Raw genomic sequence first — 22,945 nt, forward strand, 5'->3', positions numbered from 1 at the left:
AAGGGTACTGATCTAAGACATAAAGAGAGAAATGGAGAGAAAGAGTAAACCAGGAAGAGACGGAGACGAGGTTCTTCTGATTCAAAAACAGTAAATGCTTTGACTGTTGTAGAGATGAAAATCATCTTCCCATGCTTTCCTGTCCGTTTGTCCATTTTCTTGTGTTATGAGTATGAAAGTTGTCATGATTTTGATTATAGAACTATGCTTGTTTAAACTTGATTATTTGCATATCTGGTTTCGTTTCAATGAAATTAATCATTTATTTAGCTTTTTCATATTCATTCCTTTTGAGTAAGAAGGAGAGACTTTATATGGAAGTTCAACTTGCTGCTATGAACAAATTTTAGCAGGGACTTGTAGTGTTTTTGACAAAAATAATAGAAATAATAAATAAATAAATAAAGTAATTGTTGTTTGAAAAGAGAGTGTGAAAAAGAAGGATAAAGAGACTGCAAATAATAATTCTTGTTTGCTGTCATAACTAAGCTTAATTTGATTTTAGGCATAACCTCATTTCAAGTAATGAAAGAATTAATGTAATCATTAGGCAAGGTCTTTAAATGTGTTTTTAGCATGAAAGGGCATATTAATATGTATGGGCATGATTTTTCATTTCCATTAGTCCTAAGGTCCTTTACTTGTCAAGAATATTGTTACACTCGTATCGTATGGCACTCTCCATCATGATTACATGTACGATTTCATTTATTATGAGAAGCCAATTTTATAAAAGGTGAAGGAGAGAGAATTCGATTCTTACCTAATTGGAAAAACATGAAATGAATAGGAGAAAATTTGTTTCTAGTCATTTACTTGTCGTGTGAGATTTTAAGAATTTCCGCGGACATTTAAAATGATCTCATACCGTGTAAATCAATAAGATTTTGTAGGTATATAGATCTAATTCATATAAAGTAATCAATGGTTTCAATGATCAACTGTTAAAATTAACTTTTTTTATAATCCAAATTAATAATTTATTTAAGTTTCATGTGAGATTTCAAGAATCTTCATAGAGACTTAAATTAATCACATCATCGTGTGGGATAATAAGTCCTCACAGATATAGTGGTTCTCAATATATATAATAAATGATTTTTAAATAATGATATAATACACAATTTAAAAAGTTACTTAACCAAATTAATGAATTTAAATTGTGATCACATTTACCGACTATATCTTCTAGTCATGTGAGGGTTTTGAATCTCCATAGACTTCTAAGATAATTGTATTATCGTATGAGTCAGTAAGACTCTGCAGATATAACGATTAAGTTTTTTAAAATATATATAAATTATATATTAAATTAATTAAATTAAAGATGTATTTAAATTTAATTCCTTTATCGTGTGAGATTTTAAAATCTCTACAGATATTTAAAATAATCATATTACCGTATAAGCCAATAAGGCTATGCAGGTATGATGATTAAAATTCTTAAAAAAATGTACATACATGCTTAAATAAATTATTATTAACACTTAAAAATAAATAAATAAAATTGCTAAATTCTTTTATCATGTGAGATTTCGGAATCTCTGTAGATACTTAGAATAATTACATTACCATATGAACTAATAAGGTTCTACAGGTACTGCAATTAAATTCTCAATCATAAAACATAAAAGAAAAATAATTTTAAACTCTTTTCTCTCTTTATTCTAAAAATTCAAAAATTGAGAAAATAATTGAAATTAAATCACTTTTTACAATTTAAAACACACATATCAAAATTTCAGAAATTGTTTTATTTGCAAAATGATGAATTATTTCTAATTAATTTCTCTTCAAAAAAAATATTCTCACCAACAAACTTTCAAGCATGAACTACGTGAATTTTGATCCCCATCACAGGGTACGTAGGCCTCAGAGTCAGGTTCTGAGTCAAGTCCGTCCTCCTTCGTAAATAAATAAATATTTCTCACTTAATTTTTATTATTTTTTTAAACACATTAATATAAAAGGGATAATTAAAATAATTATAAAACCTTATTAATAGAGCACAACAAACTTCAGGTAACCGTTCTGACGAACAGGTGTTGTGGGGTGCCTAACACCTTTCCCACACTTAATCGACTCCCAAACCTAGTTTATGTTTTCGTAGACTACCCTTATCCTCCCTTTAATCGGTTTCTCAAGATTTTCCTCAAAATCTTGGTGGCGACTCCTCATTCAATCCGATTCCCGTCGCGAAGGCCGGGACCTCTGCTCGTACCCTTCTGCGTTGCATTTTTTCGGGTGCGATAACATGGTGTTGCGAGGCGTGCCAGAGATGTGGAGTCTTAAGAGGATGGAAAAACCTGACTTCTAATCAACTGTATGAACCTCGGGTTCCCTTACCACAGTTCACCTGGATGTGAGAATGCGAAGTGAATAACACTAATGTAGATGTAAAAAAGCAAAGATGCATTAATTAAAGAAAAAGTGTGGCAGGCTATGCTGGCCATACAATCAAAAGTAAAGACTAAAACTACATGATAAAAAAAGAAAAATAAAGTAGCAGACATGGAGTCTGAGACTAATAGTTTGTTAATGCTGATAATAATTGTTGAGAGAGAGCTCCTCTATTTATAGATGATCCTAGCTTGGTGCCTAAGTCTTATGATTGTCACTTTCCTTGAATTTAGGAAGTACTTCTTCCATCATATTCACTCATCATGGGTAATGTTCTTGACTTAATGGCTAAGACTTCATAAATATTCTTTTTTTATATAATTATTTTAATTTTTTATTTTTCTACAAATAATTTTTGGCATGCCCAGTGGGACTTGTGTTAAAGAAATGCCTAGGACACATAAGGCTCAATATGTTGTTGGAAAGAATCGACCTAAGTCTTACGACTCAGAGAATGTGACTGCACACGTAGAATGTGAAGTATGAGTTAACGAGAGGCAAAGAGCTCTATTGAAAACTCTGAAGGAGGGCCTAAGGAACATCTCTGCTATGCTATCTAGATCGTCGCAGGAGCAACCTCCGATTGGCTCGCACCTTCAGAGAATGGATGGACTTGGGGGCAGTCTCCCAAACTACCCTTTGACCAAAAAATCAATAACGATGACCGCTATAACATCCCTCAAAAGATAAATGAAAGGTCTAATTCAATAGCAGGCTCTTTCAGCCACAAGGGCTGAAGCCATTGGGGCCAGCACCAGAGGGGCTGGAGCCACAAGGGCCGAAGTCATCGGAGCCAGCACTATCGAGGCCAAAGCCATTGGGGCCAGCACCAGAGGGGCTGGAGCCATAAGGGTTGAAGTTATTGTTAGAAATTGTATTCTAGGGCCAATCATTGTACTATTTACATTATTATTTAATGAATTTCTCTTTTATTATCATAACAATTACATGTTTTATGTGATAACTATATCCCTGGACAAAGTATAGTGATTGTCCTAAATGTCCCTGATTAGTTGTCTTTGAGGGATTATAGATGAAACAAGACTGGTATGACTTTGATTAATTATAGAGATATAAATTAAAGTCATAGGCACTTGAAAGAGTACAAGGTACTAGACTGACCTGCTATGAGAAAGTTGCATGATATAAGTCATAAGCTTATTTTATATGTAACTATATCACTAAGTTCTTTAACCTAGTTAAAAGTCACCTTTGACCACATGATCATAAAAGCTATGATTGAGTTTAGTAATATTCATGCAGAGGAATATGAGTGGTCAAGATGGAATTTGTCCCTCATATTAAGTGAGAGATATTACTGGGCCCCTTGATGAGTAAAATTGAGAAAATGTATGGCCATACTACAATAAAAAGGATTTTTCCATTGCTACCGTCAGTCTACTCAGAGATCGAAAAAGTAATGGTCAGGTAAAGGAAAATGACAATTTCATGTCTCTTACTTGATCGAAATATCACGTGACAAAATAGATGTGATATAGTTGCATGATAGGTTACATTGGATCATCGATCCTCATGTGAATTGGGTAGTTGTTATGTTTTGCTAGAGGCCACTTGTAACTTGTGGGCTAATAGCGTAATTAGCCCACTACCAATTTCATATGGGCCTATAGGGTTGCACACAAGAACGGCCCAACTCGAGCTATAATGTCTAAGTTTGTTGAATCTGGAATATGTTTAAATTCAATGAATGTAATATAGGGTAAATAAATTATATATATATATATATATATTTATATGAAATATAAAATTCAAAATATAATTATATATATATATATATATGATATATGTATTTGATATATAAAATTAAATATAGATAATATAATATAATATATATATTTTTTCAAAATATATATATATATATATTCGTATATATATAATATAATATGTATATGTGATATATATTATATTATATTATGTTATGTTATGTTATATTAGTTTTAAATTTAATTTTATATGATAGATTAAATTTAATAACTAACATGATAAGAGAGAATATCATGTCAGTTTTATAATTTGAATTTATAAGATAAATTTGAATTAGATATGATATTATCGATTAAATTTATGAGATAAATTTAATTAAATTTTTGTGAGCTTTTAAGTGGAAGACAAAAACTCTTATTTATATACTATATATAGATAAGGACATTCTTATAAAGGAAGAGAGAGAGTTAGAAAAGTTTTGACGGCAAAAACACTCTGAGAGCCATGAAACACCTTACAGAAAGGAAAATTAATGTTCAAAGAAGACTGGACACTGAGAACGCTAACATGCTATTTGAGTTAGAGAGCTATTCGTGTGAATATCAGTAGAGGGAGCAGATCTATGTTGTCAGCTCTTGAGATCCAAATGTACGCTAACTTCAAAAATTAAAAAAGTAACTCTTCTATCCACCTTGACTTAAACGAGTTCATTCGGTCCATATCAGGATAGGGATTTTAAAATTTTAATCTTTCACTGTGCCTTCCTATCCAACAGTTATCAGAGCTAGTACTATCGAGGCTGAAGCCATTGGGGCTAGCACTAGAGGGGCCGAAGCCACAACGGCTGAAGTCATTAGAACCAGCACTATCGAGGCTAAAGCCATTGGGGCCGGAACTATCGAGGTCGAAGCTATTGGGGCTAACACCAAAGGAGCTAAAGCCACAAGGGCTGAAGTCATTAAGGCTGGCACCATCGAGGCTAAAGCCATTGGGGCCAGTACCAGAGGAGCAGGAGCCATAAGGGTCGAAGCCATTAGGGCTAGCACCAGAGGGGCCGAAGCCATTGGGGCCAACACCATCAGGGCCAGAGCTACAAGGGCTAAAGCCATTGGGGCTAACACTAAAGGGGCCCAAGGCACAAGGGCCATAATTATTGGGGCCAACACCAGAAGTGAAGTCACAAGGGCTAAAGTCATAGGGGCCACAATCAAGGGGCTAGCACCACAGGGGCCGTAACCACAAGGGCTAGGATTAGAGGGGCTGAAGTCATAGGGGCCATAACCACAAGGGTCACAACCATAAGGGCCAGCACCGCAGGGGCCAAGGTCAGAAAGGTAAGTTTTGCAAGGGCCCTTCCCATGAGAACTCTCTCTACAGGGGCCTTACAACAGCTAGATTTTACAGAATTAGTCCTTAAAGTCTAAAAACTTAAAGGGCTAATTCCAAAACCATCTCCTAAGGTCCTAATCCTTAATCACAAGGGTGTCCTTCAAGAAAAGTACCAGATCAATCATCAATTAGAATGAGAATGAGCTAGTCCTTCAAGATATATCCAAACAAAATTGGCCTATGAAGACTCTAGCCAATTTGTATATGGGGGGCATCATTTGCACCTAAATTGTGAACATGGAGGCCCTAGCCCAACTCAACTTAATTGGCTTTAAAATAATTATATAAAAAAAGAATACTCATGAAGTCTTAGCCATTAAGTCAAGACCATCACCCATGATGAGTAAATATGATGGAGGAAGTACTTCCTAAATTCAAGGAAAGTGGCAATCATGGGGCTTGGGCACCAAGCTAGGATCATCTATAAACATAGGAGCTCTCTCTCAACAATTATTATCAACATTAACAAACTATCAGTCTCAGACTCCATGTTTGCTACTTTATTTTACCTTTTTTATCATGTAATTTTAGTCTTTAATTTTCATTGTATAGCCGGCATAGCCCGCCACCCTTTTTCTTTAATTAATACATCTTTGTTTTTCTGCATCTACATTAGTGTTCTTCACTTTGCATTCTCACATCCGAGTAAACTATAGTAAGGGAGCTCGAATTCCCTGCATTTGATTAGAAGTCAGGTTTTTCCATCCTCTTGAAACTCTGCTTCTCTAGCACGCCTCACGATACCACACCTTAATTGTTTGTTTTTTTTATGAACACTATTGATCCTCAATTTAAGCAACATTTATTTCGCAACAATTGAAAAATGCACTCTAAAGTGGGATAGGTAATAATTTTCAACTATTGCAATAAAATTCTAAAATAGGCAACATTCAAACTGTTGCCTATAAAAATCCTCTTATTGCAACATTTGAAAACTGCCCTCCATTTCAATAGGTAATAAAAAATAAATGTTGCCTTTAAATGTTTTTTTCACAATAGTTAGGAATTATTGCCTATTGTTTACCTATATGAAAAAATATATATTTACTTTAATTTTTATCCAATTTTTAACATATTCTTATTACTTTATATTATTATTTAATTAATTTAATATTTTATTTATTAAATTAATTCAAAAGTTACTTTAAAAATTATGTCTATATATAATATTTTATAATAGACATTATAATAGTAATGTTGGAAGAGTAGTTGGAAATTAGACTTATATCCAAGACAAGAGGTTCATGGTTCAAATTCTAAGAGAAAAATATTAAATTTTGCCTATTTTAATTTTTTGCAATAATTTTTAACTGTTGCTTATTACTTTAGAAAGCAACAGTTTTTATTAAGTGTTGTCTAAAATTTAAAATATTGTTGCCTTTAATAATAGGTGATGCTGGAATATACTATGGTTGAAAAAATGTTACCTAAAATCAAAGTTATAACAACAATTTTGAACTATTGTTATGAAGCAAAAATATTGTAATGACTAGAAAGAGAACAAGTTATTAGATGTATTGACCCTGTGCTTACAAGTGTTACATGAATACTAACAAGTTGTGGCATGAACGTTAACAAGTTGTTCTTTATATACTGGCAACTGGAATATGTATATTAACAATCAAAATATTAACATAATTGACAGGTGCCACATGGTCTTTGTCAATATATTCTAGTTGTCAACGTTCAAATACAAGTCACTGTAGATGGAGAAAAGTACAAGGTATTTGGAACACCGAAAATGCATGGGAACCTAAATCGAAACTCAAACAAAATATAGGGATCAAAAATAGTATTTTTTCTAAATTATTGTTCAAAATTAAAGGCAATAAATACACATGGTAAAATTGAATAAAATATTAACTACTTTAACTTTGCCCTATATTAAAAAAAAAACCCTTTTGAAGCTATAACAAGGGTGTGAGGTAATATGTGTTGAAGTGGAGTAAGTATGTAAAGCATTGCACACTTCTAATTGGCATATCATTATGAGATTACCCACCAAGTTTTGTAACTATGAGTTCACATCATTGGGTTACCTTGGAATGAGATGAAATCTATTTCATGAAATTTCAATGCATCCAATGTTGAAATATTTATTTATGAATTTACATTAATTAATAAGTTCAAATACATTGGTTTTTATAATCTTGTATGGACTATGATAGGTGGACTACACAAGTGAGCCCAATGGGCAGAGGCCCAATCGACAACCTTATAGCTGTCAGTTATTCTTTATCTCTTAACTGATTGAGTTAGAGATAATATAATATAATTAATTAATTAATTTAATATAGTAGTTACTGATGTGGTCAATATAAGCCGATCAATCGATAACCACAAATACACGATAGCTTTCATTTTATTCCATTATCTCTAAACTCTCTGCAAAACTATAGGGGTCTAGTAGATTGTGCATCTGTCTATACTTAAGGTAATCAAGCTATCTCAAGTGATCATGAATTCTTCAAGTACACACACATTACTTTATTTAATATCATTTGTTTATATGAATGAGATATTAATTTATAACACGTGGCATCAAAACCTGGTTATAAGTATTAATTTAAATATCTCAATTCATTATCTTATGCATACATTGATAAATTAATAGAAATTGCCTTCAAAGCATGTTAACGTTTGATGATTCTCCTTATAATCCTTGTTATTTAGTAAAAATGAGATTTTGTTTAAAATTCATTATTAGAGGTCACACATGAATCCATTATTGTGCAACTCTCTCCTTTTTGTTTAAATTTCGTGCCGTTGGGGCTGCATGGTCGTTGGACTCAATTTGCTTGTCGGAAGGTGGTTGTCGATAGCAGTTTTGTTTGGTTCTACAAAATGTTGCTACTGTGCCATCACTGGACACAGTTTGGTCATCCGAATTCCTCCTTGTGAGTTGCTGCAAACGCGTTGTCTGACAGAGATCGTGTCTCTGTCTTTGTTGGCATTGTCTCCCTTGTTCCGTTGCATGACGTCACCCTCCCATGGCATCTTTGGTTCGTGGTGTGGGAAGGAGACAGCAACAGGGTCAAAAACTGAATCCTAGGGATTCGGTTTCATGGGTTCTGGGCCCAGATCTTAAAAAAAGGAGGAGGAAAGGGCCAGCATATGAAATGGATTGTTTCACTTAAACTATACTGGGCCTTAATCTTGAGCTAGTAGAATTATTATTTATTAAAAAAATTTATTTTTGTTAATTGCGTTTTGACCCCAATTTAAAATTACCTTCTTCAGCCCATAGTTTTTGAAATTTTTGCTGTGACCCCGAGAAATTTCTAGAAATTATAATTCAATCCCTTAACTTTCATAATTACGTTTTGGACCCAAGTCTCTTTTAGAATTACCTTTTAACCCCTAGACACTTTTCAAAACTTCACTTAAGTCCAAAATTTGTTCTCTAATTCCCCAAAGGCCCCTATGACTTTTGATATTATTTTGTTTTGTCCTAAGGTCATAAAATTTATGACTTTATAAATTATTGGTGACGCTTAAGATCTTATAGTATTAGTAATGGACATACTTTATAGGTGTGACATTATTAAAGTAATTTTAATGGTTAGTTTTGAGGATAGGCAAATAGAATTCTTTTAATGTGTTAGATATTTGTTATATCCTATAAGTATGGAAATATTTAATGCATTATTTTTTATGGACTTCTGTATGAGCTAAATCTTTATGGTATTTGAGCTTTTTTGGTACATGATTATAGTTGCATAATTGAAAATCATTTGTTGGGAAATTCTATTTTGTAATCATGTAGTGCACGCATAATTAATATTTTCCATTTTCTATTTTGCGATTTTAATTTCTGCTTTTACGCAACTATCCTTCGTAAAGGCTCTCAATGGGACTAACTATGCTAACTAGAAAGAGTCCCTAAATATGTATCTTATCATTTCTGATAAAGATTTAGCTTTAAGAGAACCCAAGCTTGCTCTCTTTTGAGTCTAGTGCCTCTAAAATGACCTTCCATAAACAATGGAGTGAGTCCAACTGAATCTGTTTAGTGTTTAAAAGAACTGCAATGGAATACTTGAAAGTTGTTGGTAACAAATACAAGAAGCTTGACAAGACTCAAAAGAATTACTATTTATCATTGCTTGACAATCTCAATATAACAGAGTATCTAGTGTCAGGGAGCACATTCTGAAGCTTGTTCATTACCACAATAAGCTTAAATCATATAGCATTGACTTGGATGAAAGTACCTTAGTTTATCGTGTTCTTCAATCATTGCCACTGGAGTACACATTCTTGAGGACTTCATACAATTTGCAAGAAGCTGAATAGTCTATTGACTAAATGATATCAATAGTCACTCAAGAAGAGGAAGCTATAAAGAAGAATTCCTCTCACTAGTAAACTATGTTTCTCATGGCTCTAGTAGTAAATCTGGAGGGTCGTAAAAGAAAAGGGGGAAGAAACCTAAGGTCTTAAAGGCCCCAAAGCCTAACAATCTAACTTTTAAGAAGGATGGCAATAAGAATGAGAAGTCAGGGAAGAAACCCTTTAAGGGGTTATGTAATTATTGCAAGAAACCTAACCACATTAAAGCTAATTGGTTCTAACTAAAGAACAAATAAGAAAGTGAAGGTGCAATTCTTCAAACTGCCCCTCTAACTCTAGTTTATTTTGAATATAATACCATTGAAACTTTCTTTGACTCATGGTGACTGGATTTTGGGGCCATTGTATATGTTGTGAATTCTCTAGAGGGGCTAAGAAATCAAAACATTCTAAGTGAGGCTCAGCGATTAGTCTTTGGTATAGTAAGGAGTAAAGCATTAGTTGAATGCACTGGAACTATTTCTTTGTGTTTAAATTCTAGATATGTTTTAAATGTAAACAATGTTATTTATGTACCTTCTGCGAAGAGGAATTTAATTTTAACTGCTGCATTGGATATTTGTGGTTATTTATTCTTCCAAGGAAATGAAAAAATTAATATTTGTTTTGATTCAATTAATGCTGGTTATGCTTCCTTGATATATCATTTGTATCGATTGAATGATTAGTCACTTAAACTTCCTAATCTCTAAATTAATACTATTATCGGTCATAAACGTCAAAGGCCTAACGATAATTCTTTTATGTTATGGTATCGTCGTTTAGGTCATATATCTAGAGAGAGATTGGAACATATGGCCAAATAAGGTGTCTTACAAGATCTTGATTTATCATATTCCTTATTAGAGCTAGAATTAAAGGGGCAAAGAGGTTTGAAAATATTTTAAACTTAATCCATACTGATATTTGTGGACCTATTACACCTCCGGCTATGGGTGGTTTCAAATATTTCATCACCTTTACAAATGATTACTCTCATCATGGATGAATTGAACTCTTGCATGAAAAGAGTGAGTCTCTTAATTCATTCAAGACCTTTAAGGCAATAGTTGAATTGAAATTTGGCAAGTTGATCAAATGTGTGAGATCTAACAGAGGAGGAGAATTTTATGGGAGATATACTGAGACTGATAGGAACCCTAGGCCATTTGTGTTGTATTTACAAGAGCATCGCATTAAAGCTCAATACACTATGCCCAGTATCCCATAACAGAATAGGTTGTAGAAAGGTGAAATTGTACTCTTATAGATATGGTTAGAAACTTGATCAGTCACTCTTCATTGCCAGAATTCTTGTGGGGTGATGCACTTAAAATTATGTTTACATTTTAAATCAAGTTCCTAGTAAGTTAGTTCTAAAGATTCTATATGAGTTGTATTTTAAAAGGACTCCTACACTTAAGTATATGTGAGCTTAGGGTTGTAAAGCACAAGTAAAACCCTACAATCCATAATAGATAAATCTTGATGCTAAAATTATTGATAGTTTCTATATTGGATATTGCATCAGATCTCATGGGTGAAAATTCTATTGTCCAAATCACACTACCAAGGTTATTGAATATGACCGAGCTTATTTCTTTGAAGATGCCTTAGATAGTAGGAGCTTTGTGCCTAAGCATATCACTTTACATGATGAAAGCAATATTTTGCCTATGCCTACCGTGACAACCCCTCATGTTGACAGAAATAATGCCATGGATCAAAATAACACTAAAGATGAACCACCTTTAGAGGGTGATGAGGATTTGGTTGTTGAACCAAGACAGTCCTAAAGGTTTGCAGGTTTGCTATTTCAAATGATTACATGGTGTATTTGCAGGAATTTAATTCAGATGCTATTAATTTTTTGGACCTAATATCTTATCAAAAGGCTATTTCTAGCACGCATTCTTCCAAATAGTCGGAGGCTATGAGTGAAAAAATCACCTCTATGTACTGTAATCATGTTTGGGAGCTTGTAAAGTACCAAAGGGTAAATCAATGGGTTGTACGTAGATATTCAAAACAAAATGAGGACTTACAGGTGAAATTGATAGATATAAAGCCAGACTTGTAACTAAAGGCTACAATTAGAGAGAAGGTATTAATTACACAAAGACCTTCTCTCCGATATTAATTAAAGATGTTTTTAGAGTGATAATGGTTTTAGTTATATAGTTTGATCTTGATCTTCAGTAGATGGATGTTAAGACTGTATTCTTGAATGGCGACTTGTATGAAGAAGCCTACATGACACAACCTAATGGTTTTATTGAATCTAGTAAAGAACATCTATTGTGCAGATTGAAGAGATCCATCTATAGGCTAAAACAAGCCTCTAAGAAATGGTATTTGAAGTTTGATGAAGTTATCACCTTGTTCGATTTTGTTGAGAATGTCTTAGATCAGTGTATCTATTATAAATTTGATGAGAACAATTTTGTCATTCTTGTTCTCTATGTTGATGATATCCTGTTAGCCAGTAATTTAATATATTTTCTCAATGAGATAAAACACCTATTGTCTAGCCATTTTGACATGAAGGACATGGGTGAAGCCTCCTTCATTCTTGAGATATAGATTTATCGTGATAGATCTCATGGTGTTCTTGGTTTATCACAGATCACCTATATTGAGTGTGTACTTAAGGAATTTAGAATGAATTCATATTCTCCCTCGCCTGCTCCTATTCAGAAAGGTGAACTATTATCATAATTACAATGTCCCAAGGACGAAAAGAAGAGGGCTAAAATAAGAAAGATGTCATACGCTTCCATTATTGGCAGCCTTATATATGTTCAAGTGTGTACTGGACTAGATATAGCCTTTGCTATTAGAGTGCTAGGTCGATACTTAAATGATCCAGGTCCAAATCATTGGAAAGCTACTAAGAAAGTTATGAGGTATCTTTAAGGTACAAAGAATTATATGTTGACCTACAGAAGGTCAGATTCTCTTGAAGTTGTTACGTATTTTGATTATGATTTTAAAAGATTAAAAGATCTTATAATTGTTGGCTTTTCAAATTCAGATTTTGGCTCCTGTCTGGATCATTATAAGTCTACGATCGACTACATTTTCATGTTGTCTGGAGGAGCTGTTTTTTGGAAAAGTGTAAAGCAAACACTTACAGTAGTTTCATCTATAGAAGCTGAGTATATTGCTTGTTTTAAAACTACATGTCAAGTTATATGGCTGAGGAAGTTGATACCTGACATACGCTTAGTTGAGTCAATATCACGTCCTCTAATCATTTATTGTAATAACAAGTATGTGGTATACTATACTAATAACCACAAAAATTTCAGTCGTACAAAACATTTTGATATCAAACTTATGTTTGTAAAAGAAAAAATTGCTGAATCTCAAACCTATGTGATACACATTCCTAGAACATAGATGCTTGCAGATTCATTGACCAAGGGCTTACCTGTAGAAGTTTTTCAAAATCATGTAACTTGCATGGGTATTGTGAATTCTTTTGATACCCTAATTTAGTGAGAGTCTGAGAAACTTTTGTATTGTAATTTCTCTTTAGGCCTTGTTTTCTTCTGTGAGTTATGTTCAGTTTAGTTAGATGCATCTATATCATTTATATTCCCATAGGATTTAATAATTTTATTGTGGTACACTATGCATGTTAGTTATTTCCCTATAGGAATCAGTGATTTATATTGTTATTTTACTGAGCTGTGTTCAAAATAAAATTTCATGTTTTATTCAGATTATGAGACATTATATCACTTGTTTCCCCATAGGATCCAGTGATTTTGTAAAGTTTTATTTTTTAAATTTTGTTTGTAGCTTGTTTGTACAACTTGCTTAATTAATGCAATCCAAGTAAAAAATTATTGGAATATTTATTTATGAATTTACATTAATTAATAAATCTAAATAGATTGATCTTTATGATTTTGTATAGACCATGATAGGTGGACCATACAAGTGAGCCCAATGAACAAAGGCCCAACCTACCACTACTACAAAAAAGGACATTTAAAGTCTCCCTAAATAAATGACGGTTATTTACCCATCATTTATTCCTTTGTATAAATGATGATTAAATAACCTGTCATTTAAAATATATTTTTCTATGTCTTCTGTAAGAATAAATCACAAGTGTTTAAAATATCTGTCATTTATTATAACCAAATAATAAATGACAAGTAAATATTTACTTGTCATATATTTTTTGGTTACAATAAATGAAGGGAAAATATTTGATCGTCATATATTTTATAGTTTTTTTTAAATAGAGATCTATTATTTATAGCAGTCTCCCTGCAACAACTATACAAATAATAATGAGACAGCAATTCCAATATTTTCATACATGAGTATCAATTAAAATTAAATTATAATCAATACAAAATGAAATAAAAACTAATCTCTTATTCTAATCTATCAGGTAATCAATGTATAGAATTTTTTAAAGGAAAATAATTTACCAACTAATATCAAGTAATGAATGAAAACTATTAAAACTATAAACACTAATCCTACTTGCGCTAAGTTTATTGATTTTCATCTTTATGCAATGACCACACTTGAAATATGTACTGACATCACTTTTCAATTACCTCATTTATTTGTGCATGCTCAAATTCTTCAATGTAGGAATCCTCATAGTACTGTAATACATAAATTATCCACCATAAATTTATTTTAATAAATTAAATTCATTAACAGTTATAAAGTAAAAATTAATTGTTGGCATGCCATCATAATAATTGTGCTCTCATTATAGATGATGATGTCTTTCATGAATTTTGTAACATAGAAGCTACAATCCAAGCTATTTTTCATTTGTTTTGGGCACTACAAATTAAAGAACCAATGAGCACATATTAATACATTAAAAATTATGAATATTTAAATTAAAAAATAATATTAATTAACTTTATTATATTCCAAGTGTAGGTTGCATCGAAATTTGTAAATGACCTTGGAATTGTTTGTTTAGTGTTTGTGCGGTACAATACAATTTTCCTAATAAAAAAGAGAAAAAATATATCAATATAGAAATAAACAAACAAATATATGAAATACTTATTTTTTACACTTATATATTAATCAACTCCAATAAAATTTGTCTATTTTTTGATTTTTGATTTCCCACCAAGAGAATAGAGATAATATATCCTTAGAGTGCTACCATATGGTTTAATGGCAATCAACATCCAATGGTCTCTAATAGTATTAACAAGTGTTATAAAATTATAACTAATTCACTAAATTAATCTTAACAAATCCATTAATATAAGTAAGAAGTAGGTTACCCTTGGCAATATGGTATTAAGAATAATGTCCCTTTTTGAGTCCCCACTTTAAAATTTTCACTTAATTGCTTGGCTTGATCTAAAATTTTGTCCTTTTTAATTAAAGTGTGTGCACCAACCTCATAAGGACTAATAAAAACAAATTTTGTTTGTAGGCCGAAAGGGACAATAAATTTTTCATACAAGCACCTACTATCAATATATCAAATGGATTAGTATATATTTAAAATACTAACTATTCATATGAAAGATAATTTACCATACATAAAAGCTAAGAATAGTGAAGCTAGTCATCAGGTCATACACAATCTCAACAACATACTCAATTCCAAAAAAAATTCATTGAAAAATCACAAAAAAAAAGAAAAATACCATAAATATCAATTCCAGTTATTGTTTTTTGTCACATTTATCATTATAATGTTACTCATACCTTATAGTAGTAATCTCATGCCAAGATAATATCATTCATTCTAGCAATTGTCAAAATCTCAACAAAATAGTTATAATTTTTAGAGAAACTGCGCGTTAATTTTGGTTACTCAAATCAACTCCAATTGTAATAAAATTTGGTATATTAGTACATTTTAATATTTAGTTTCTAATGATAAAACTATCCAAATTAAATAAGGTATAAAATTTTAAAAATATTCAAAAAATTCATTCAAAATTAAAAAAAAATACAATCATCATGAATATACATTTCGATCACTCATTTTCATCCTCATAATTATTCTAAAGCTACCTATAACCTCTATTAGCATCCTCAAGCCAAAAACACATCATATATCATCAATTTTGACAACATATGTTACCAAAATCAAGAAACAATATGTATAGAAAGTTAACTACATAAATTCAAACAATAAAACTTTACAAAACAATGAATAAATCATTCGCATAGCAAAAAAGCCAAAGGACATTGAAAGAAATGGTAGAAAACACGATAAAAAATGCACCTTAGAAGAAAATGAGTTGAAATGCAATGGCAAGCTCAGGCACAATGAACAATAGTGAGGACAATGGTGGAAACATGATGAAGGTGGGGGATGATGGTCGACAATAGAAATGAAGTCACTTTGTGAGTTTGCTTGTGATTTCATGTGAAAGTGGAAAAGAGAAGAGAGGAGAGTTTATCGAGCTCGTAAGAGAGAATATGAAATGGAAGGAACTAAAAAGTTTTTAAATAAGAACAAATGACGAGCATTTAAATGTCATCATTTATTCCACTTTATATGATGAGCATTTCAAAAGCCCGTCATATATTGTGATAACTTTCTGTGACGGACATTTGAAATGCCCGTCATATAAAGTCTCATTTTTTTTTAAATTTTAGAAACTTAAACATTATATGACGGGTGTTAAAACTTTATATGATATACATTTCAAATGCCCGTCATATAAAGTCTCATTTTTTTTATTTTTTTAAATTTCAAAAACTTAGACATATAATGTCATCAATATAAATGGCGGGTGTTTAAAAACCCATTATTTATATTGATATTAATTTTTAATATTTTTTAGAGGCAGAATTTGAAGCCTTATATGATAGGTCATATATGTTAATAAAATAAATGATAAGTGTTTAAAACACTCATCGTTTATTATGAAACCATCACCCATCTCTCTTTTAAATGATGGATTTTTTAAAAAAATCATCATTTTTAATGATATCATATATCAATAATTTTGTAGTAGTATACAACTCTGTAGCCATCAGTTATTCCCTATCTTTTAACTGATTAAGTCAGAGGTAATGGAATATAATTAATTTATTCATTTAGTATAGTGGTTACTGATGTGGTCAATATAAACCGATCAGTCAATAACTACAAACATACAATAGCTTTTATTTTACTCTATTATCTCTGAACTCTCTACAAAACTATGAGGGTCTAATGAGTTGTGTATTTGTCTATACTCGAAATAATCGAGCTATATATTTCAAGCAATTATAAATTTTTTAAGTATGCACATATTACTTTATTTAATATTATTTATTTATATGAATTGAAATATTAATTTATAACATCCGGTACCTATAGGCCATTTATATGCTCTTACCTATCCTACCGGAGTATTTCGAACTTTCTTCATTATTATTGCCTAACGATTTCTTTCCATGGTGCATAGATTTTCTTTTCTGTTCTTGTGCTTTCTGGGAATTTCGGTTGGATTGCTTCTCATAAACTGTCTCTTTTTCCTTTTTGTTTTGCCAAATCTTGTTAAAGCTGTTTATCTGATTATTTTCTTGTTATAATTTACAGGTTGGAAAGAGTTAAAAAGGAAGAAAGACAAAAAGTTTTATGGTTGTAATCAGAGTTAGTTTGTTAACAAGAACGATCCATTATAGATTTCTCTGTCTCATGTCTTTATAAAAGTTTATCTTTCGTAACAAGTTTCAGACGAGTTCGATTCTTCTTCCTCCTGCTCCGTTTATCGAGTAATTTTCTCACCTTTTTCTCTTCTGTGTTCATGAGCTTCAATACAATTTTCTTTTCCTTCAATTTCTTTTATCATAAAAGCTGAGAGAAATGAGTGTAAAAGTTCTGCAATGGTCGCAGAAAGTTCCTCATCAACCTTTGTCCAGACCACGAAGCCACGTCAACAATGGCGGAGGAGGAGGATCTCTTGCGTGCCGATTCGCAAGCAAATGGGATCGTACTTCGAGTCTGCTTCAAAGGTCTCAATCTCGCGAATACACGCTTTCCATATCTAAATTTACACGGAGAACCTGCACCGCCAGATTATTTTCTTTTTCCGGTGAAGAATTCTCCGAGAATATCGACGACGATTACGATGTTCATTACAACAGTAATGCCACTGGATCTAAACAATTCTCTGAGAAAGACAGCGTCGGCGCCGGTGAGCTCAGTTATCATGGTCAGGGACGACAGAGCAAGAGGAAAGAATGAGGGAAGAGGCGAGCCTGTGGCGATGTATGGTAGAAGAAGCAAGGAAGATGGAAGGTGGTTTCAGGGACAACGAAGAAGGCGGCGGCATTGACATGGAAACCATGAAGCGGTTCGTTTCGCCGGTCCGGGCTGAAATTGAACCGGACGATGATAACGAAGAGTATTTGTACACAGAACTTGTGTATCTGTCAGGGTTGGCTCAGGATCCTCACAATCCTTTGCTTGTGGCCAACTGTGCACAGTTTCTATACCTCGTTGCTGGTGACTACGACAGGTGATGATTACTTTCAAGTTTGAACTTTTTTTTTTTTTTTTGCCTTAAAACTTGTACTAATCTGATGTTGATGAATAATCACATTTTTAGGTATCAATTTTTTAAGTTTTGCAAGGAAAATTAACAAGATTTTTTAAAAATACTTTCAAGGGATGTAATTAATAAATTTTTTAAATTGAAACATTATGTTCAGGCGCGGATCCAAGCTCATGTAAGGGGGGCAAATTTTTAGATCATATAAAATATGGGAGCCTAGTAACAATTTGTACAAAAAATATAAAACTAAATATAAAGAAAGTAAAAAATATGGGGGCAACTACCCTTCCTTATTCTCCATAGATCCATCTTTGATCATGTTAAATAAATATAAATATGAAAAAAATAATTTTAAATGCCATTAACTAACTTATTAAATATATAATTTAATTAAAAATTTATTATAGTTATAAATAGATCGGAGCATCAAGTATTGAAAATTTAAAATTGCATTGTAAATATGTAATTGAGTTTTAAGAATCATCATTTCAAATTCTTGAAGACTTCTTAATATTGGATGTTAGATTTTTAGAATATACAAAAATCTTCAGGTGTTTGTCCTTTCTCCCAATTTTTTCTACTTAGGTACATAATTTTCTCGCATGTATACCCCATTAAATTCTATTTATAAAGTATAGAGAAAGCATTTTTTATCATATTTATAAATCAAGTCATTAATATTTTATCATAAGGTTTCCTATTTATCTAACATTAAATATTAGTGAGAGAAAGTATCATAATAATTCTAAAGAAAAAACTCATCCCAAAAACTAGCTTAATGAATAAAAGAGCCTCTTAAATTTTTAAATCCTACTTTAAAATGTGTATAAAAAAATTGAATGCAAGTCTACAAATGTATTAATAGAATCAATGTATTTTAAGTTTGGGTTAATTTATAATTTGGACTCCTAAACTATTGGTTTAGGGGCAATTTAAATTTTAAATTCATGTTTAATATATTTTGAACCCTAAATAATTATATTTGAAACAATTACGCTCCCACCATTAAATTAAAACAAATGTAGTTATTTTTTTAAAAATGTGGCTTGACGTGTAATTTTTCTCAAATTCCACCATTCCCCTCTCTTTTAAGTTCCTTCTTTGAAAAATTGCACATTAAACCTTTTTTTTTCTAAAAAGATAATGGACATTTGTTTTAATTTAACAATAGAAGTAAAATTGTTCCAAATTTAATTATTTAATATTTAAAATATACTAAATAAAAATTTAGGGTTTAAATTTGCCTGAAACCAATAGTTCATAATTCAAGTTATTCAAATTGTATATTAATTATTTAAGTTTTTTGGTTGGTTACAATAGAATATGCTCATAACTTGTAATAAGATTGGATTGGAGGATAGTGTGCGCGCGCGCGCGCGCAAATGGATCAATGAACAAATAAAAATGGAGATGTGAATAAATGGGGAAATTGAGCAGGGCGGAGGAGTACTTCGAAAGAGCAGTGGGGGTGAAAGAGGAGGGGGCAAAAGACGCAGAGGCATACAGAAAATACGGAGACTTCATGTGGAAGGCCAAGAACGATTTGCTGGCTGCACACAATTTGTACTTGGAAACTCTGTGTGTCCAACCCACCAACACATTCTTTCATTCTTATGCTCACTTCCTCTCCATCACTTCCCAAATCCCAATCACTCACTTTCCACTTCTTATCTATGCTTGGACTTCTGCACTTGATGAAGTGGATTAGTGTTTTGTAGAAAATGTGATTGGGAAATGGAAATACATTGATTTTGGTGTTAACCAACTCATTTTACTTCACGTGTCACTCTCATTTTTTTGACTAAGTATCATGCTACTTATAATCAGGTCAAGAGTCCTAATTACCACTTTCAACATGACTCCATCTGTTTTAAAATACAAGACATTTACATATTTTCTATCAACTAGTGTTGGTACAAAATGTAAGGCACCTTGCAAAAAGTTATTAGCATTAAATTCTTCTTTTCAACAAATGCTCTTATTAATTGCTTGTAGAGAGAGAACATATAAGAGGTATATCAACCAAAAAAAACAGAATATATAAGAAAGAAATTAAAGGTAATTAAAATAGATTATATTGATTTTAATTGGAAGATAATCTTGGAGAGTAGTTACAAACTTACAATGTATTTTCAGCATTTTAATGGTATAAAACTACTTTTCTTAAGTCTTGTGAAATTAGTTAAAAGTGTCCTATATTTTGAATTAAAAGAAGTGTTCATAAAAGTGTTCCTATATATATATATATCATATTGGCGATGAATGATATTGGAAAAATGATAGATAAATCTTCTTGCAATATGCAAATGACAATAAGATCACATGAAATATAATAATTCTTCTCAAGTTTCTTAAGACCTTCCTATCATTAATGTTATTTGTAAAAAGACCATAATACCCTTAATTTAAAATAAAAAAAACATGCAATGACTACTTTAGTTTAAGTAAAATGATTTTTTTTTTTTTGCAATAACTAAAACTTTGATAGTCAATGACAGTTTCACTCTATAATTGTTTTTAATTATTGAAGTTCAAGTATTGTAAATATCAATGACTACTTTTCTTCTAGTAGTGACTAAAATGGGATAAGTAATTACAACTTTTCCTTTGCAAAATTTTTAATTACTGAATTCCAAGTGTGTAAATATCAATGACTACTTTGGTTTAAATAATGATTAGTTCTCTTTTGACAATGATTAAAATGAGATAGGAAATAACAAGTTCTACCTTAATTGTTTCTCTTTTTATTTTAATTGAGGATGTTATAGTCATTTCACAAAGGACATTAATGTTAGAAAAATCTCAAGAGACTTAAGAGGAATTATCTCATTTCATAAGGTTTTATTGTCATTTGCATATCTTAAGGGGATTTTTGCACATTTTCCTAATGATATTCATGTTTCTATTAAAGTTATTTTCAAAATCTTTGCAATCAAGTTTTTTTTAAGAGCCATATTAAGACTAACTCAAAAGGATAAAATGTGAAAAAAAAGAAGATAAATAATTGGAAAAACAAAGAATAGAAATTTGTTCTCACATAAAGAAAAACAATCAGATAAACAAATTAGTCTACCATTCAATCTAATTTCAATTCTGAAAAATTCTCTTAATATAATTTTTTTTCATCTACAAAATTCAAACTTCCTTGAACTTTATAACTTAATTGAAAATTATTGTACTTCTAGCTATTCAATCCAGTTGCTGTTCGGTGAAGACATTGATTTAAAAGTCTAACTTGACACATTTACCTGGATTTTCATACCATGTATTTGATGGCTACAACAAAAGATGCATGGCGCAATCTTGACCAGAATCTGATTATTATATGATAGTTACACATATACACAGGGGCTTGCAAGTTGCAAAAGCAAAAATGAAGCCTTAACAAAAGGCCCATTTTCAAGTGGCCACTAGTGGCTAATGCCATAGTCCACTGGTTTTCTATTTGCCACACGTCAAATTCACAGCCTCACCCCACAAAATCTTCCTACGTTGGAGGCAAGCAATCAAGATAAGACGCTTGTGGAGACCTCATTCCTCCACACCTTCATCTGAAAGAAACACCCACAAGTGATATGTTATCACTGGCCTTGCCCCCTCATCCTTCAAAAACCAACCATTCGCTTTTCTTCCGTAGTAAAGAAGGCTGTGTCGTGCAGATTAGGGCTCAAAGCTTAGGATTAAACATGGCTTCTCTGATCATGTCATTTGCTCCGGCCACCACAAGAGTCTATGCGGCAACGGCTGCCAAGGGTGCGGGTGGTAGCAAAGAGGAGAAAGACCTTCTGGATTGGATTTTGGGAGGCTTGCAGAAGGAAGACCAGCTGCTTGAGACTGATCCTATACTCAAGAAGGTGGAGGAAAAGAGTGGAGGCACTGCCAACGGTGGCCGGAAAAACTGTGTCTCAATGCCCCAAAAGAAGAACGGTGGCTTTGGAGGATTGTTTGCCAAGAAATGATGACAAGACCCTTTGCAGTTGCAGCACCGAATTCAAATGCATGCATTATTGTTCTCTCTCTGTATTATGCTTTGAATGATTTGACCACTGTAGATCCCCAAGTTATATGTTTACTCTTCTCTGGTCTCTGTCTTTAAAGATATCAACCAGCTACAGTCAATCTAGCAAATTCATTGCTTTTGCTGCATGTTGATTTTGGTCTTATTTTCAGGCAGTAAATTGAAATTCAAACTGGTCTCTGTTAAATATGTTCAAATGATAATGTATAATAGCAAAAGCTGCGGTTCATTTAGAGGGCAAACAGAGAAGATGAACAGTGCAAACTATGTTCATGTCTTTTGCACCTTAAGCTCCACAGAAGCAGAGTATATTACTACATTGCAAGCTTAGTCATTCGGTACATGTCCTCAATTTTTTTATAAGCCACACTATTTTTTTTTTTTGGGCCAGAAATAAGCCATACTAATTACACGTTAAAAATAGTATGATTTATTTTTAAGATTATGTACAATACATGAAGAAAAATATTTAGTTAGAAATAATTAGAAATTAATCACAGAACTGCAGTTCAATTATTCACTAGTCCAGAAAGTTGAATGAAACAACCTTAGTCCTTAGCACAAGCATGAAATA

General features: G+C 31.9%; 2 protein-coding genes across 2 annotated transcripts; both read left to right on the plus strand.

Moving 5' to 3' along the window:
• The first annotated feature begins 17,405 nt into the window (after positions 1–17,405).
• Positions 17,406–18,193, plus strand: LOC129302079 (uncharacterized). The gene is made up of 2 exons (XM_054940757.1): positions 17,406–17,571; positions 17,693–18,193. The coding sequence occupies exon 2, from the start codon at positions 17,739–17,741 to the stop codon at positions 18,132–18,134; it is 396 nt and encodes a 131-aa protein (XP_054796732.1). The 5' UTR covers positions 17,406–17,571; positions 17,693–17,738; the 3' UTR covers positions 18,135–18,193.
• A 3,687-nt stretch (positions 18,194–21,880) lies between these two features.
• LOC129304201 (uncharacterized) lies at positions 21,881–22,558 on the plus strand. Its single transcript, XM_054943890.1, has one exon. It carries the CDS (start codon positions 21,929–21,931, stop codon positions 22,310–22,312), a length of 384 nt encoding a protein of 127 aa, XP_054799865.1. The 5' UTR covers positions 21,881–21,928; the 3' UTR covers positions 22,313–22,558.
• Positions 22,559–22,945: the final 387 nt, after the last annotated feature.

Source organism: Prosopis cineraria, unplaced genomic scaffold, assembly GCF_029017545.1.
Source record: "Prosopis cineraria cultivar Desert tree isolate PC_DT_omini unplaced genomic scaffold, ASM2901754v1 PC2, whole genome shotgun sequence".
Lineage (NCBI taxonomy): Eukaryota > Viridiplantae > Streptophyta > Magnoliopsida > Fabales > Fabaceae > Prosopis > Prosopis cineraria.

Coding starts and splice junctions, on each gene's coding strand:
- LOC129302079 (XM_054940757.1), top strand. CDS start 17,739: ATGGCGGAGGAGGAGGATCTCTTGCGTGCCGATTCGCAAGCAAATGGG.
- LOC129304201 (XM_054943890.1), top strand. CDS start 21,929: ATGTTATCACTGGCCTTGCCCCCTCATCCTTCAAAAACCAACCATTCG.